The sequence below is a fragment of the Oncorhynchus gorbuscha genome, linkage group LG24 (assembly GCF_021184085.1).
Source record: "Oncorhynchus gorbuscha isolate QuinsamMale2020 ecotype Even-year linkage group LG24, OgorEven_v1.0, whole genome shotgun sequence".
In the NCBI taxonomy this organism is placed as follows: domain Eukaryota; kingdom Metazoa; phylum Chordata; class Actinopteri; order Salmoniformes; family Salmonidae; genus Oncorhynchus; species Oncorhynchus gorbuscha.
Window position 1 is genome coordinate 14,310,938 of NC_060196.1, and position 16,940 is coordinate 14,327,877.

General features: G+C 39.4%; 1 protein-coding gene and 1 long non-coding RNA gene across 2 annotated transcripts; one reads left to right on the forward strand and one right to left on the reverse strand.

Annotated features, from left to right (window-relative positions):
• Positions 1–8,815: 8,815 nt before the first annotated feature.
• LOC124012176 lies at positions 8,816–11,200 on the reverse strand. The gene is made up of 3 exons (XR_006834678.1): positions 11,004–11,200; positions 9,798–9,852; positions 8,816–9,608 (listed from the first exon to the last, which is right to left on the reverse strand). It is a non-coding gene; the product is annotated as an uncharacterized LOC124012176 (long non-coding RNA).
• Positions 11,201–12,726: 1,526 nt separating this feature from the next.
• Positions 12,727–14,362, forward strand: LOC124013056. Its single transcript, XM_046327188.1, has 2 exons — positions 12,727–12,936; positions 13,679–14,362. Exons 1-2 carry the CDS (start codon positions 12,907–12,909, stop codon positions 14,045–14,047), a joined length of 399 nt encoding a protein of 132 aa, XP_046183144.1. The 5' UTR covers positions 12,727–12,906; the 3' UTR covers positions 14,048–14,362.
• Positions 14,363–16,940: the final 2,578 nt, after the last annotated feature.

The window sequence follows — 16,940 nt, forward strand, 5'->3', positions numbered from 1 at the left end:
TCAAAGCAGCATCATCAGACAGCGTCTTGTATACCACTGCCATGTGGGCTTTGTAGTTTTTGGCAATACGTTCGCCGTTCTATACAGTGACGTGTTCTATGAATGCCTACAGTGTAGGCATTCATAGGCCCTACATATTCGCTGTTCAATACACTGGTTGCATTCCAAATATTAAAAAAAACACATACCCTCAGCCCTTAAATTAAGTGGACACTTCTGATGATATGACGTCTGACGAGTTTACACTTGCAGGGCGAGGGAGGAAGGAATTAATTTTAAATAGACCGCCCTTGCTGGCAATTCCTCACTCGTTCATCCCGCGACTAATGTGTTTTCAGCCACCGGTAACTTGTGATTGCTTGACATGAACTACAGTTAATTATGATTGCATGTCTACTTATATTAACTATATAATTATTATTATAAACGGGGTGGTTCGAGTCCTGAATGCTGATTGGCTAACAGTTGTGGTATATCAGACCATATATCACAGGTATGACAAAACATGTATTTTTACTGCTATAATTATGTTGGTAAACAGTTTATAATAGCGATAAGGCACCTCGGGTTTGTGCTATATGGCCAATTGTCCGCTTTGCGTTGTGCATAAGAATAGCCCTTAGCCATGGTATATTGGCCATATACCACTTATTTCTTAATTATATACCTACTGTATGATAGCTAGCAGATTAATTCGTTAACTAACGTTAGCCTGGCTATCTGGAACTTCTGAAGAAAGAAAATGTTTTATTTCTACAATTTCCAAAAGCTAAACAAACAAAAAGGTCATTACTTTTACAAGATGTGTTTGTGCATTAGTAACACAATTTCGAACTTATTTAAATTGTTTTTTTACTTACACTTGTATGTCGACTCCATATTGACGTTGAGGTTTTAAGTATTGGCAGACTTTTCTTAGCGGATGTACAATCATTGCAAATTGAATTATGGGGCTTTTCAGGACCCGAAGTGAACATAATTGTACACTCGCAAACTCCATTAAAAACGAGGTCTGAGCGGCTTATGTTGCCAATTTCCCTTCCTTGATTAGTCATTTGGACCGGCGACAAAGATGGCCGAGGGGAAGTGGACAAGGGTTCGTCTTTTATGAGTTTGAAATGCAGCCACTGAGGTGGTTCTATGAATGGCGTCTTTTTGTAGGCACTAACTCAGCCATGGTTCGATGGGCAAAGCCTATATGGAAATTGATGCCGTTTTATAATCAACACAGAAATAAGGCCTGTGGTATACACGGGCATAGGATATCTTATAAATTTGTTTTATGATATAATTATTCATCAGCTAATATTCATTTTAATTTAAGCATTTATGTAATCAAAAAAAGCACATAAAGGCTTCATTAATGTCGTGGAAATTTCCTGTATTACCAAATCATGAGAGAGCAAACCACACACAAGTCAGTTATCATAAAGTCCATTTTTATTACTATAATTTGCAAATAAATACATAAAAAATCCTACAATGTGATTTTCTTGATTTTTTTCTCTCATTTTGTCTGTCATAGTTGAAGTGTACCTATGATGAAAATTACAGGCCTCTCTCATCTTTTAAGTGGGAGAACTTGCACAATTGGTGGCTGACTAAATACCTTTTTTGCCCCCCTGTATATATATATATATTTCATACTTACAAATAGCTAAATGATCCTTAGTATGACCATCTTAAAACAATTCCATATGTTAGTTTAGTAGAAACCCAGCAATTAAAGTACGTGTTAAACAAATCAACATATATTTTACATTTGAGATTCTTCAAAGCAGCCACCCTCCTCTTTGATGACAGCTTTCCACATTCTTGGTATTCTCTCATCCAGCTTCATGAGGTAGTCACCTGGAATGCATTTAAATTAACAGGTGTGCCTTGTTAATTTGTGAAATTTATGTCCTTCTAAATGCATTTGAGCCAATCAGTTGTGTTGTGACAAGGTAGGGGTGGTATACAGAAGATTGCCCTATTTCGTCCATATTATGGCAAGAACAGCTCAAATAAGTAAAGAGAAATGACAGTCCGTTACTTTAATCTGGACAATTTCAAGAAAGTTTATTCAAGTGCAGTCGCAAAAACCATCAAGCGTTATGATGAAACTGTCTCATGAGGATCGCCACAGGAAAGGAATACCCAGACTTACCTCTGTTGCAGAGGATGAGTTCATTAGCGTTACCAGCTTCAGAAATTGCAGCCCAAATAAATGCTTCAGAGTTCAAGTAACAGACAACAACTGTTCAGAGGAGACTGCGTGAATCAGGCCTTTATGGTCGAATTGCTGCAAAGAAATCACTACTAAAGGACACCAATAATATAAAGAGACTTGCTTGGGTCAAGAAACATTAGCAATGGACAAAGAAATATGTCCTCTGTTCTGATGAGTCCAAATTATAGATTTTTGGTTCCAACCTCCATGTGTGAGACAGAGTAGGTGAATGGATGATCTCTGCATCTCTTGCTGGTGACACTGTCACTGCTTTATTTAGAATTCAAGGCACATGGCTATTTCATTTATTTGGTGGGCCAGTTGAGAACAAGTTCTCATTTACAACTGCGACTTGGCCAAGATAAAGCAAAGCAGTGCTACAAAAACAATGCAGAGTTACACATAAACAAACGTACAGTCAATAACACAAATAATAATAATAATAACATTTTAAAAAATAGAATAGAAAAATCTATGTACAGTGTGTGAAAATGTAGAAGAGTAGGGAGGTAGGCAATAAATAGGCCCTAGAGGCTAAAATAATCACAATTTATCATTAATAGATGTGCAGATGATGATGTGCAAGTAGAGATACTGGGGTGTAAATGAGCAAGAGGGTAAGTAATAATACGGTGATGAGGTGGTCGGGTGTGCTATTTACACATTGGCTGTGTACAGGTAAAGTAATCGGTAAGCTGCTCAGACAGCTCAAGCTTAAAGTTAGAGAGGGAGATATAATACTTCAGCTTCAGAGATTTTTGCAATTCGTTCCAGTCATTGGCAGCAGAGAACTGGAAGGAAAGGCGGACAAAGGAAGTGTTGGCTTTGGGGATGACCAATGCAATATACCTTCTGGAGCGTGTGCTACAGGTGGGTGTTCCTAAGGTGACCAGTGAGCTGAGATAAGGCGGGGCTTTACCTAGCAAAGACTTCGATGACCTGGAGCCAGTGGGTTTGGCGACGGATATGTAGTGATGGCCAGCCAACGAGAGCATACAGGTCGCAGTGGTGGGTAGTATTTGGGTCTTTGGTGATAAAATGGATGGCACTGTGATAGACTGCATCCAATTTGCTGAGTAGATTGTTGTGGGCTATTTTGTAATTGACATCGCCGAAGTCAAGGATCGGTAGGATAGTCAGTTTTACGAGGGTATGTTTGGCAGCATGAGTGAAAGAGGTTTTGTTGCGAAATAGGATGCTGATTCTAGATTTAATTTTGGATTGGAGATGTTTGATGTGAGTCTGGATGGAGAGTTTACAGTCTAACCACAGACACCTAGGTATTTGTAGTTGTCCACATATTCTAAGTCAGAACCGTCCAGAGTAGTGATGCTAGTCGGGCAGGAGGGTGCGGATAGCAATCGGTTGAAGAGCATGGAATTCGTTTTACTAGCATTTAAGAGCAGTTGGATGCCACGGAAGGAGTGTTGTATGGCATTGAAGCTTGTTTGGAGGTTTGTCAGCACAGTGTCCAAAGAAGGGCCAGATGTATACAGAATGGTGTCATCTGCGTAGAGGTGGATCAGAGAATCACCAGCAGCAAGAGTGACATCATTGATATATACAGTGAAAAGAGTCGGCCTGAGAATTGAACCCTGTGGCACCCCCACAGAGACTGCCAGAGGACAACAGGTCCTCCGATTTGACACACTGAATTCTATCTGAGAAGTAGTTGGTGAACCAGGCGAGGCAGTCATTTCAGAAGCCAGGTCGATGAAGACGGCTGCACAGTACTGTCTTTTGTCGATGGCGGTTATGATATTGTTTATATACTTCATAGTTTTGATGTCTTCACTATTTTTCTGCAATGTTTACAAGAGTAAAAATAAAGAAAAATCCTTGAATGAGTAGTTTTGTCCAAACCTTTGACTGGTACTGTACAGTATGTCCAAAGCCCACCAAACCAGACCCACCTGTGGATATTTCAGCTGGATTAGTGTCACAAAGAAAACAAGGCTGTTCCAGTTCCCAGTGGTGGAAAAAGTACTCAATTGTCATACTTGAGTTGAAGTAAAGATACCTCAATAGATAATGTCTCAAGTGAAAGTCACCCAGTAAAATACTACTTGAGTAAAAGTCTAAAGGTATTTGGTTTCAAATATACTTACGTATCAAAAGTAAATTTAATGATGAAATGTACTTAAGTATCAAAAGTAAAAGTATAAACCATTTCTAATTCCCGCACCATTTTCATTTCTTAAATTGATGGATAGCCAGGGGAACACTCCAACACTCCAACATAATTACAAACAAAGCATTTGTTTTGAGTGAGTCCGCCAGATTAGAGGCAGTAGAGATGACCAGGGAAGTTCATGATTCATGATTTTGACTGGCTGTGAAACTCTGCCTGTCTGTCTTGTCCCGACATGCTCATACTATGGAACAGCAGGAGATCGAATTTCAATATTGAAACAATGTTGCAAATGTCGGAGAGACAGACAGAAAGATTTATATAAATCTCCACTGTTGAAAATGAAATGTTAGTCTAAAAGAAATGTGAGATAATGTGTCAATGCTTTTTATTGTGGAGAGTTTATACATTGCCTGGCTGGGCTGATGAGACAGTGGCTTGCTCAGTCAAATGGAATGGAGTTTTAACCAATCAGCATTCAAGATTAGACCCAGCCGTTGTATAAATATATGTATATTTTTTTGGTTTTGTTTACATTTTGCTAGTTTTTGGGGGATCAAAAGAGGAAATAAACATCAATACATCACATTTACATTTCATAATACAAAAATGATGGAGATTGATTGTAAAGAAAGTTAAAATAACAAGAATCTCCCATCGTTCACCCCCTCCATGTTCTGAATCAATGTCACGAATCCCGCCGAAGATGGTGCCTCTTCCTGTTCGGGCGGCGCTCGGCGGTCGTCGTCGCCGGCCTACTAGCTGCCATCGATTCCCTTTCCTTTTGTTTCTGTTAGTTTGGTCTAATTGGTTACACCTGTTTTGAGTTTAGTTTTGTTTGTAGGCTACTTAAGGGCACTAGGCCCGCTGGCTATTGTGCAGGCTTGTTCTCTGTTTTATGGTGTTGGTTTAATTTGTGGTCTTTATTTTTCCAGACAGTTTTAGTCCTGTTTGTTTGAACGGGTTGGTTCATGGGCCCTTGTGTTTTACATGTCCGTTTTTTTCTGCTGTCATTGGAATAAAGATCCACGTACAGAACTAACCTGCTCTCTGCGCTTGACTCCTCCACCCACCATTCATAGAAGTCGTAACAATCAATGTCACCTTTTTGACAAAGAAAATGTTTATGCCATCGGCTCTATCTTACCAAAAGAAACCACCTATGTTCCTTTTACCCATTTCTTAAAAAAATAAAAAAAACTTGGTCAACGTCTGTTAGATCTTCCAGGGAGAGTTCTTGTGCAAAAATAAAACCAGCCTAGTGTCATTTTTCTCATTCCTATTCAGGGTGGATTACTTTGTAGGACTAGGTTTCTCTTATTTTCTTTTTGTATTACCTGTTGATGGGGAGCTGTGAAGTTGTTTGACAGGTTGGGCAGTCATGCTAGTGGGGGGCAGGGAGGAGGATCCCTTGTTGTCTGTAAAGGCAGAGAGGAAGAGCCGAAGCGAGAGGCCCAACTCGTCCCACAATCTGTTTCCTCCAGCAGGTGGCGATATTTAGCCCACCAAGTGAAGAATGTGCAAAGCTGTCATTTAGGCAAAGGGTGGCTACTTTGAAGAATAAATAAAAATGTAACACTTTTTTGGTTACTATATGATTTCATATGTGTTATTTAATGGTTTTAATATATTCACTATTATTCTACACTGTAAAAATAAAGAAGAACCCTTGAATGAGCAGGTGTGTCCAAACTTTTGACTGGTACTGTATATACTGTACATATATACATACATTCCGAAAGTAATATAATAATAATAATAATATATGCCATTTAGCAGACGCTTTTATCCAAAGCGACTTAAAGTATTCAGACCCCTTGACTTTTTCCACATTTTGTTACGCTACAGCCTTATTCTAAAATCAATTAATTCTTTTAAATTGAATCCTCATCGATCTACACACAATACCCCATAATGACAAAGCAAAAAACAGTTTAAAAAAAAACATTTTCATTTCTCTCCAGAGATGTTCGATCAGATTAAATTCCGGGCTCTGGCTGTGCCACTCAAGGACATTCAGAGACTTGTCTGGAAGCCACTCCATTGTCTTGGCTGTGTGCTTAGGGTCGTTGTCCTGTTGGAAGGTGAACCTTCGCACCAGTCTGAGGTCCTGAGCACTCTGGAACCGGTTTCATCAAGAATCTCTCTGTACTTTGCTCTGTTCATCTTTCCCTCGATCCTGACTAGTGTCCCAGTCCCTGCCACTAAAAAACATCCCCACTGCATGATGCTGCCACCACCATGCTTCACCTTAGGGATGGTGCCAACATTCAGGCCAAATAGTTAAATCTTGGTTTCACCAGACCAGAGAATCTTTTTTCTTATGGTCTTCGAGTCCTTTAGGTGCCTTTTGGCGAACTCCAAGTGGGCTGTCATGTGCCTTGTACTGAGGAGTGGCTTCCGTCTGGCTACTCTACGTTTAAGGCCTGATTGGTGGAGTGCTGCAGAGATGGTTGTCCTTCTGGAAGGTTCTCCCATCACCATAGAGGAACTCTGGAGCTCTGTCAGAGTGACCATCAGGTTTTTGGTCACCTCCCTGAGCAAAGTCCTTGTCCCCCGATTACTCAGTTTGTCCGGGCAGCCAGCTCTGGAAAGACTCTTGGTGGTTCCAAACTTCTTCCATTATAGAATGATGGAGGCCACTGTGTTCTTGGGGACCTTCAATGCAGCATATATGTTTTGTACCCTTCCCCAGATCTGTGCATCGACATAATCCTGTCTCGGAGCTCTACAGACAATTCCTTTGACCTCATGGCTTGGTTTTTGCTCTGACATGCGCTGTGAACTGTGGGACCTTATATTGACAGTTTTGTGCCTTTTCATGTACAGTGCATTCGGAATGTATTCAGACCCCTTACCTTTTTCCACATTTTGTTATGTTACAGCCTTATTCTAAAATGTATTAAATGTATTTATTTCCTCATCAATCCAAACACAATACCCCATAATCACAAATCTAAAGCATATTTTTAGAATTGTTTGCAAATGTAATGAAAATAAAAACAGAAACACTGTATATACATAAGTATTCAGACCCTTTGCTTTGTGACTTGAAATTCAGCTCAGGTGCATCCTGTTTCCATTGATCATCCTTGAGGATAAACATTCACTCACAACACACCATGGCCCAGAAAAAGTTGAACACATTGGCCATGGTGTCAATCCAGCTTGACTTCTGCCATGTTCAAAATTACTGGAAACTCTGAACTGGGAAATCTCAGCCTTGAGTGAGTTCAAGACAACTGGGAAATCTAAAAAAAAACGACTGGTAAAATACGTTCATCCAAATCGGAATTCCGAGTCGGGAACTCGTGCCTCTTTCTTGAGCTCCGACCTGAAGGTCACTGACGTCATTAGTTCCCAGTTGTCTTGAAAGCACCATAAATCCAGAGAATGCCAGACTTTGATGTCAAAATCAGCCCACAAGAAGGACCGCCACTCCACCTTCCTGTTCAAGTGAGCACAGCACAACAAGGTGAGTCCAAAAATGTCTTGTATGCTGCTGTATAAATGATGCAGTATGCCAGGGAGATATGTATACTGTAGCTAAGAAAGTAATACTAAGTGTATGTTGTGTAGTAAGCTGTTAGTAGTCCATGTGCCCCTCACCCTAATAATTTGATCCCTTTCCCCCTCATAACTTAGCCTACTGTTCTGACTTGGTGGTGCACATGTAGCCTATAGCCTGTTTTAGAGAAATGTAATCATCGAAAATTGAAAAAAACTTTCATTGTCTCCTTTTATGCCCCCTTTATTTATCCTACGGTTCTGACCATGATCTGAATTCTGTCGCTGTACGTTTCAAAAGTCCTGAACAAATAGTTATATTGATTACATCCGTTCCACCTTGCTCATTAATGTCTTAATCGAAATGACGGATTTCCTCGTGTACGCTTGTATATGCCATAGTTTGTATATCTCAATTGTCAGTAGGACCCATTTGTTTTAAGCAAGTCAGCCGTATCAGCTAAGATTTTTTTAAAGGCAGTAAATGAGGCTGAATGAACTGTTTCACTGCCAGACAAGCCTCCGCTGATAGCCAGGTTTAGACGTGGTAAGGATTCACTCCATGGTGCTGAAAATAAATCTCTGTTGATCGGACAGCTTTGTTTAGGCCCTAACAGTTTGTGGGAACCGTTTGTCACTGTTCTAGTGCAATTAATGTATTGTGTTGTGTGGTGGCTTTGCTGGCATGCATCTAAAACAATTTTAGGAGTTTGCCCCACCAAGATTGACATGCCCCACCAAGATTTACATGCTAAAATCGCCACTGACAATCATACAACATTCCATTATTTACACACAGTTTTTGCTTTACAACATTCAAGTGCTAATTGCCTTTATTCCACTGCTGAAGAAGCATGACTCCAATCATCATGTCTACTCATATTTCAAAAACATCCAGCCTGACAAAATAAAAATTAATCCATGCCTCACAGTTAAGTGAATTATTGCCAATACATATTTACAACTGGGTTTCCATTCGGTTTTGATATTTAATATTTACATTTCATTTAACATTTAGTCATAATAATTATCTATGCAACCAACTGCTTTTTTTCTTCTTCTCACAATATTTTTTTTACAAACAATGGAGTAAAACCAGCTTAGATTTTGGGTTGGACATTGCATCCTATTCTTACTCTTTTAATCAATGGCATCAACATATTGCAAAACCAACCAACCGACTTGCAAAACCAATGAACAAGTATGTGCAAAAGCAACACGTATCTTGGTCTATCTTAGCATGAAAAACAGCATACATTCAGTATGCATCTTCCGCTATGTCAAAATTGTGCATCGTATGTAAGTTTAGTATATCTTTCCGACCCCTCCAGTGCATTTGAAAAACATTTTTAAATCAACAATATGTCAAAGGATTCAATTACTGAAAACTGAAGCAAACAAGTGGATCAAACAAAGACAAACAGATCAATGTCACTTTTCAAGCCTGCTAAAGGCGTGGCGGTCTATGGTAGGCTACAGTGGTAAACACCACCCCTATGGTAGGCTACAGTTCTCCCTAACCAGTCCCTCAACAACTCTCAGACTGAGTTCCACACTCACTGGGTCCTCAGATGAGAGGAAGTCTGGAGAGAGAGATGGAGGGATGGAAGAATGGATGAATCATTCAACAAGTCAGTGAAATAAAGAGAGCGTTGGTAAGCTTAAATGTCCACCTCTCGCCCTCCAGACAGCCTCGGAGGTAGATAGGTGGGACTTGGCTCATCTCCTGGTCAGCTGACATATCGGAAGGGGTCATCACTGGTTCATACACATACAGGACAGGGACATAGAGTCAATACAACAGTGCTACAGCATGTGGAAGCATTATGGTATTTATTTTCACCCGTCAAGTTCTTTTAAATCAGCATGAGCAGAGAACAGAAGCTAGGGAGCCATTTCAGACTATTGAGACACACCCAAAACCTTGGGTAAGGTGCCATACTGTACCTCGAATGTGTGTTTGAGTCCGCTGATGTTCCTGCAGGAGTGGAGACACTTATATCTGTCAATGTCAATAAAATAACAACAAATCATTATACTAGATTGCTCTGTAAGAGCTGTTTATGACTAAATCAGTGTTGGGGTCAATTCTGCGTTTGAAATTAGACGTGTCCAATACACATTCAATAACTCAATTGGTATTAAAGAGGAATTTGCTGCTTTTATTAGAAGTGATGTGATACATTGGTCTGTATCGTCCAGTCTATATGTTGGTCTGATACAGGTCATATCTCTGATAATTTTCCTTTTTTTGTCTCCTGATCAGAAAGTGTCCTGTAAGGAGGATGACAATCAGATCAGGGGATTCTGTTCTCTCTCTAAGCACCCATAATGATTAGCCTACTTTGTATTAACTGTCCAAAATAAGGATTCTTCATCCACACATTATTTTGCTCACAAGTGGTTTGGAGCCCACTTTTTGGTGTTTGTAAAAAATTTTTTTGTTGAAAAGAACATCAAGCAGATATGAATTATCAAGGCTGTTTTGTGTTCAATAAATACCTCTGGGAAAAGTTATTGTTATGGAGTTTGACTTTACTTTCACTTTATGTGGAAAGTACCTTATCTTAGCTCTGCCGTGACTTGCGGTGAGTTCTGAGGCCAGCTATGTGAATCTGGGACACTCAAATTAGTATGATATGGTTAGATAAGATAGATGGTAAGTTAAGGCAAAAACTTAGCTTGGTTGGTTGGGGTGGATGGTAGATATATAATATGAACATCTAGCAACCCAAAGGTTGCAAGATAAAATTGCATCACTAACAACGTTAGTATTTTAGCTAATTAGCAAATGTTCAACTACTTACTACTTTTTAGCTACTTTGCAACTACTAGCATGTTAGCTAACCTTTCCCCTAACCTTAACCCTTTTAGCTAACCCTTCCTCTAGCCCAAACATGAACCCTTTTAGCTAACCTTTCCCTTAACCCTTTAGCCTAACTCCTAAACTTAAACCTAACCTTAACCCACACTCTAAAACCTAGTCTAGCTAAAGTTAGCCATCTAGCTAACATATTGTACATTTTGCAAATTTGTAACATATAATACGAATTCTTATTCATAATATATCATACTAAATGGGTGATGGACATCCACAAATTAATACATACCATACAAAACGTAACATAAATGGAGTGTCTTGGATTTACATACAGAACAATACGAGCAGGTGGATGCCTTTGACAGTCAAAGATCACATCTGGAGGCCATGGTCAGGGTCTCACCATCCCAGTCATCCGGATTGTCCCTCATAATCCGGAACAGCGCACGTAGATCAGATTGTTAAAAGTAGATTGTCTGTGCCAGCCTGGAGGTGGAGTTCCATCTGGTTGGCGCGGCCCTCAGTAGAGTCAGCTGTTATAAGATAAATGACTTGTATAAAGACTTTTTTTGGGTTTAACATAAGCAATATTACCGGCCAATGACATTAGATAATTTATCTTGATACAATTTATTTTACATTTTTTAATAAAATAATTTAAAAACAAATTATCCCTCAATATAACATATTTAGGCTGGCTTAGATTTCACTATTCATGGTGTAAATAGCCATTTGCAGAAGTGATGTGATGCATTGGTCTGTATTGTCCAGTCTGTCTGTTGGTCTTGTCTTTGATAAATCGTCCTGGTCAGAAACTGTCCTCTAAGGGGATGGCAATCAGGTAGGCGGATTCTGTGCTCTTTATTTGGTTCACCAGTAGCATACGTTCTGGTGTTTGTAAAAATACATGTTTTGAAAAAGAATGTCCCAACAATATTTATAACCACGACTATTTGTGCACAAAAAAAATACCTGTGTGAAAAGTTATTGTTGTAGTTTCACTTTATGAGTTTTATGGGCACCTGGGTTTCGTCTCTGGGAATTTATTTCATTGATTTGAATTTCATCTTTGGAGTGTCTCTCAACAACAAAATGCCCAATACAGTACAACGCTTGTAGTGTGTGGAGTTAGTAGCTAGGGTAACATATTATTATATTGCCCTATCACGAGGATGTGGTTCCCCCAAATAAATGTTTTCGTGGAATTTCATGCTGTTAACACTGTTTAACACTGAGTCGAGGTTAGGACTCATGTTACCCCAGACACTTGTTGATAACAGTTTTGCTCGAATAGGAAATAAGCTTACCAAATACATTAGTGATACCAATCATTTTATTGACTTTTAAAACACTCATGTATAGACATAGTCCAAACTAAACTTGTGATTTCAAAGAAATTAGGGCTAGAAATGCAGTTTCCATTGTTGTTTTATTATTCTTGTTAACAGTCATATGACCTATTCATCTCTTTCCCGTTCTCTCTCAGGCAAACACACACACACACACACACACACACACACACACACACACACACACACACACACACACACACACACACACACACACACACACACACACACACACACACACACACACACACACACACACACACACACACACACACACACACACACACACACACACACACACACACACACACACACACACACACACACACAGGCCAAGGTCTCTGCACATATCTGTGCCACATTATCATGCTGATGGTTTTTGGTTTTGGCCTTTCTCGGGAGTTTTTCCCAGCCACCGTGCTTCTACACCTGCATTGCTTGCTGTTTGGCGTTTTAGGCTGGGTTTCTGTTACACTTACACTTTGAGATATCAGCTGATGTACGAAGGGCTGTATAAATACATTTGATTTGATTTGATGCAGTAAACTGTTGTGTATCACTCCCAATAACCAGGTTTTTATTGTTGCTCTCTTCCGGGTGCAGGTTGTTGTTGTTAGAGAGTCATAACTCTTTGACCTTTGCCTATCTGATGGAACTGGTACCAGGAGTCATGACAGTTTGTGGAAATCACCTGACAAATGCTGGCTACACTCCAGAGAGAGGAATGGTGGCTAAATGTGAATACACTTTGAATTTGGGGGATCTTGGGACTTCCCTCTGGCTTCTGCAGCTTCTGGACCTCCCCTATTGATTTAGTATAAATACAGTTCAAGTTCAAAGAGGAACATATGATGTTGATGAGTAGTCTTCACAAACCCTCTGCAAAATGGCAACGGCACAACTACAATGGCCAATGGTAAGGCTATTAGATTTACATTACATTTAAGTCATTTAGCAGACGCTCTTATCCAGAGCGACTTACAAATTGGTGCATTCACCTTATGACATCCAGTAGAACAGTCACTTTACAATAGTGCATCTAAATCTTAAAGGGGGGGGGGGGGTGAGAAGGATTACTTATCCTATCCTAGGTATTCCTTAAAGAGGTGGGATTTCAGGTGTCTCCGGAAGGTGGTGATTGACTACACATTATTATAGTTTTCTTCATGCAATAGTACTCCCAAAATAAAATGTCATAGAGGTTAAAGTTTTAGTTGTTAGTAACATAGAATTGATTAGAGTTTTTAAAAAGAGATACTGTATGTATTGAAAATGTTGAAAATGTGACAGCCATTTTTTTGTGCCCAAGAGTAAAATTTGTGTACGGGAGTTACGTAATCTTTTATAATTCATATTTGTTTAGCATTGTATAAACTCTGTTAATCTGCATGACTGACTGTAACAGAAACTGAAAGCAGGCATAGTGCAGTGCATGAAATAAACACATCTGTGGCATATTCTGCTTATTTTATCTCATACATTTTTTTATATAGCAAGATTTATGTTAATTGATGTAGTGTGTCAGAAAAGGAGGAAGAGGATTTACAACCTCGACGCTCTTCATGATATAGCCTATATGTATGACATATCTCTCTCATCTCACACACACTCTCTATCTCTCTCCACCCCCCTCCTCTCTCTCTCTCTCTCTGTCCCAGGCCTTACCTGTTAGGCGCCAGCATTGTCCCAGAGGAGACTCACCGATCCCTTTTCCGCACGATCCAACATTCCTGAACGCAACTCACGCCTCTCTTCTGGTTGTCCAAGACCGTAAATCGACCCGATCCTCCCGGTTAACCGTCACCGTGCTCAACGGCTCAGACGGCAAAAGAGTCCCATTGGTCCTCAAGAGCACAGACACCATCGGCAAACTTCAGAAGAGTTTCCTACTGAAGCATCCTGACCTGACGGGAAGCCTGAACCTCGCCTACAACGGCAAGCCCGTCCAGGGGCACCAGAGCCTGGGAGAGCTGGGGGTGAAGAATGGGGCTACCTTCATCACCTTTCAGAGATGTCTTGGAGGGTAGATGTGGAGTAAACGTGGAGCAATAGATGTGGAGGAGGGCTGATTCCATTTATCTATCCCATAGTATGAAATAATATACAAACATTATATGTTAATGATTTTGTAATTTACAAAGAACAATTGCATTAGACATATCAGGTGTTCTTTTTGCACAACATAATATATGCTTTCTTGATTCAAATACCAACCAAGGTGATACTGTAGCCTACTGAGGGAGGATTCACAATGAATAATGTCAAGCCATCTCTTTCCTTTATGTTAAAGTAACTGTCCAGTCTTTCCCATACTTCTATAAAATATGACCTATAAATACTTACAATAAGAGTGAAATAGTTTTCATTCCAAAAAAATGGGAATTAAGTATGTTAAAAAGCAGCTTTTTTTTGTTGGAATTGTGTGGGCGTACACCGGTCATCAAAAATATTAACTTGAGTAGATGGCTGATTGGCCAGCTCATCCTCCCCAGGGAAATAATTCATATGAGGAAATGTCAAGAGTTTCTTAAATGGCCTGTTTGAGGTACAAGTTTGAGATGGGGTTTTCAAAGTGTTTTTTTTTCTCAAATTTTTGCTTTGGCCACAAATATGTACAGGACAAATCAGAAACGGAACTTTTAAAAGTGAGATTTCCACTGGGCAGTTACTTTATCTCCACCAGGCACAGCCAGAAGAGGACTAGCCACCCCTCAGAGCCTGGTTCCTCTCCAGGTTTCTTCCTAGGTTCTGTCTTTCTAGGGAGTTTTTCCTAGCCGTGCTTCTACATCTGCATTGTTTACGGTTTGATGTTTTAGTCTGGGTTTATGTATAAGCACTTTGTGACATCTGACTGATTTTACAAAGGGCTTTATAAATACATTTGTCTCGTTTTGCTCTTGCCTGGTACTAGCTAACAAAGTGCACGATGAGCCGGTCACCAATCAAGTGATTTAGTTCACCACGTTAAATGTGCCGTTTGTGAGGTTTTATTGATAGATTTCATGTACAATTGTTGTTTAAAGACTACTGTATTTCTTACTTTACTGTAACAACAAATATTTTTGTAACTAGAATGGACATTGTATTCACCCTTCATTAAATAAACAAATAAACACTTAAATATTTAAAGCATATTTTGAATTTGACCTTTATTTAACTAGGCAAGTCGGTTAAGAACAAATTCTTATTTTCAATGACGGCCTAGGAACAGTGGGTTAACTGCCTGTTCAGGGCAGAACGACAGATGTCAGCTCGGGAGTTTGAACTTGCAACCTTCCGGTTACTAGTCCAACGCTCTAACCTCTAGGCTACCCTGCCGCCCCTATGCAATTTGTGTTTGGTAACATTTTCATGATAAAACATTGGCCAATAACTAGTTCCGAAAATAAATGAACCCCCATTGTTGCCACATCGACCTGAGCTAGCGTAGGTGCTGCACAAATCGAATGATCTGCTGATGCTCACTCGTTCGGTTGTCAATTATTCCAGTATCAGGAAAAGGATAGTCTTCATGGAAATCACCTGACAAAGAGGATTGTGCTGGCTACACTCCAGGACATGGCTGTTCCAAAAGTACCAAAAGAACGTGTGGTGTTCCTTAATGGACACGAAGGGGATTCCCTTTGGATTAGATTTCCTCCTGCAGATTAAAGGTGTAAAATAAATCCATATCTTCAAAGGAACAGAACGAGAAACAAATACAGTACCAGCCAAAAGTGTAGACACACCTACTCATTCATGGGTTTTCCTTTATTTCATCTATTTTCTACATTGTAGAATAATAGTGAAGACATCAAGACTATGAAATAACACATGGAATCACGTAGTAACCAAAAAAAGTGTTCAAGAAATCAAAATATATATGAGATTTTAGATTCTTTAAAGTAGCCACTGTTTGCCTTAATGACAGCTTTGCACATTATTGTCATTCTTTCAACCAGCTTCACGAGGTCGTCACCTGGAATGCATTTCAATTAACAGGTTATGCCTTGTTAAAAGTTCATTTGTGGAACTTCTTTCCTTTTTAATGTGTTTGAGCCAGTCAGTTGTGTAGTGACAAGGTAGGGGTGGTATAAAGAAGATTGTCCCATTTGGTAAAAGACCAAGACTATATTATTGCAAGAACAGCTCAAATAACCAAAGAGAAACGACAGTCTATCATTACTTTAATGCATCAGCATGATAATGTGAAGCAAATACGTGCAGAGATCTTGACTGTGTGTGTGTGTGTTTGTTTGCCTGAGAAAGTGAAAGAGTTGAAGAGGTCACATGACTTTTAGTAACTGTAATAAAACAACAGAGGAAACAATTGCATGTCTAGCCCTCATTTCTTTACAAACACAAGTTTAGGTTGAACTATGTTTATATGTTAGTGTTTTAAAAGACACTCAAATGAATGGTAACACTAATGTAATTGCTAAGCGTATTCCTATTCAATTAAAACTGTTATCGACGCGTCTGGGGTGACATGAGTTCTAACCTCGACTCAGTAACCTATAACCTCGACTCAGTAGTGTCTCTGTGCTGCATTTCTTGTCAAACAATGGTGTCGTGTCTTTGGCTATGCCGGATTAAGTGATATGACATGCTATTCTATAAAATCATTTCTCCGTAATTAATATCACCTGATTGAGCTAATCATGTAAATGTAATTAACTAGAGAGTCGGGCACCACAAAATAATATTTATAGAGCTGTTACCTTCCGAATAAACTCTTAAAGATCTCGTAATATTTTACATCCATAGCAGTCAACATTAATCTTCATCTTACTTCAGTCTCATCTGAAAGTTGTAAATTCCTGGCTAACAATTTGAATCAGCAATACAACGTTGGGTTTAATTATTTATTTACTAAATACCTAACTAATCACACAGAATTCACATACACACAATTAATCATAACTTCCGTCCCTAGCGGAC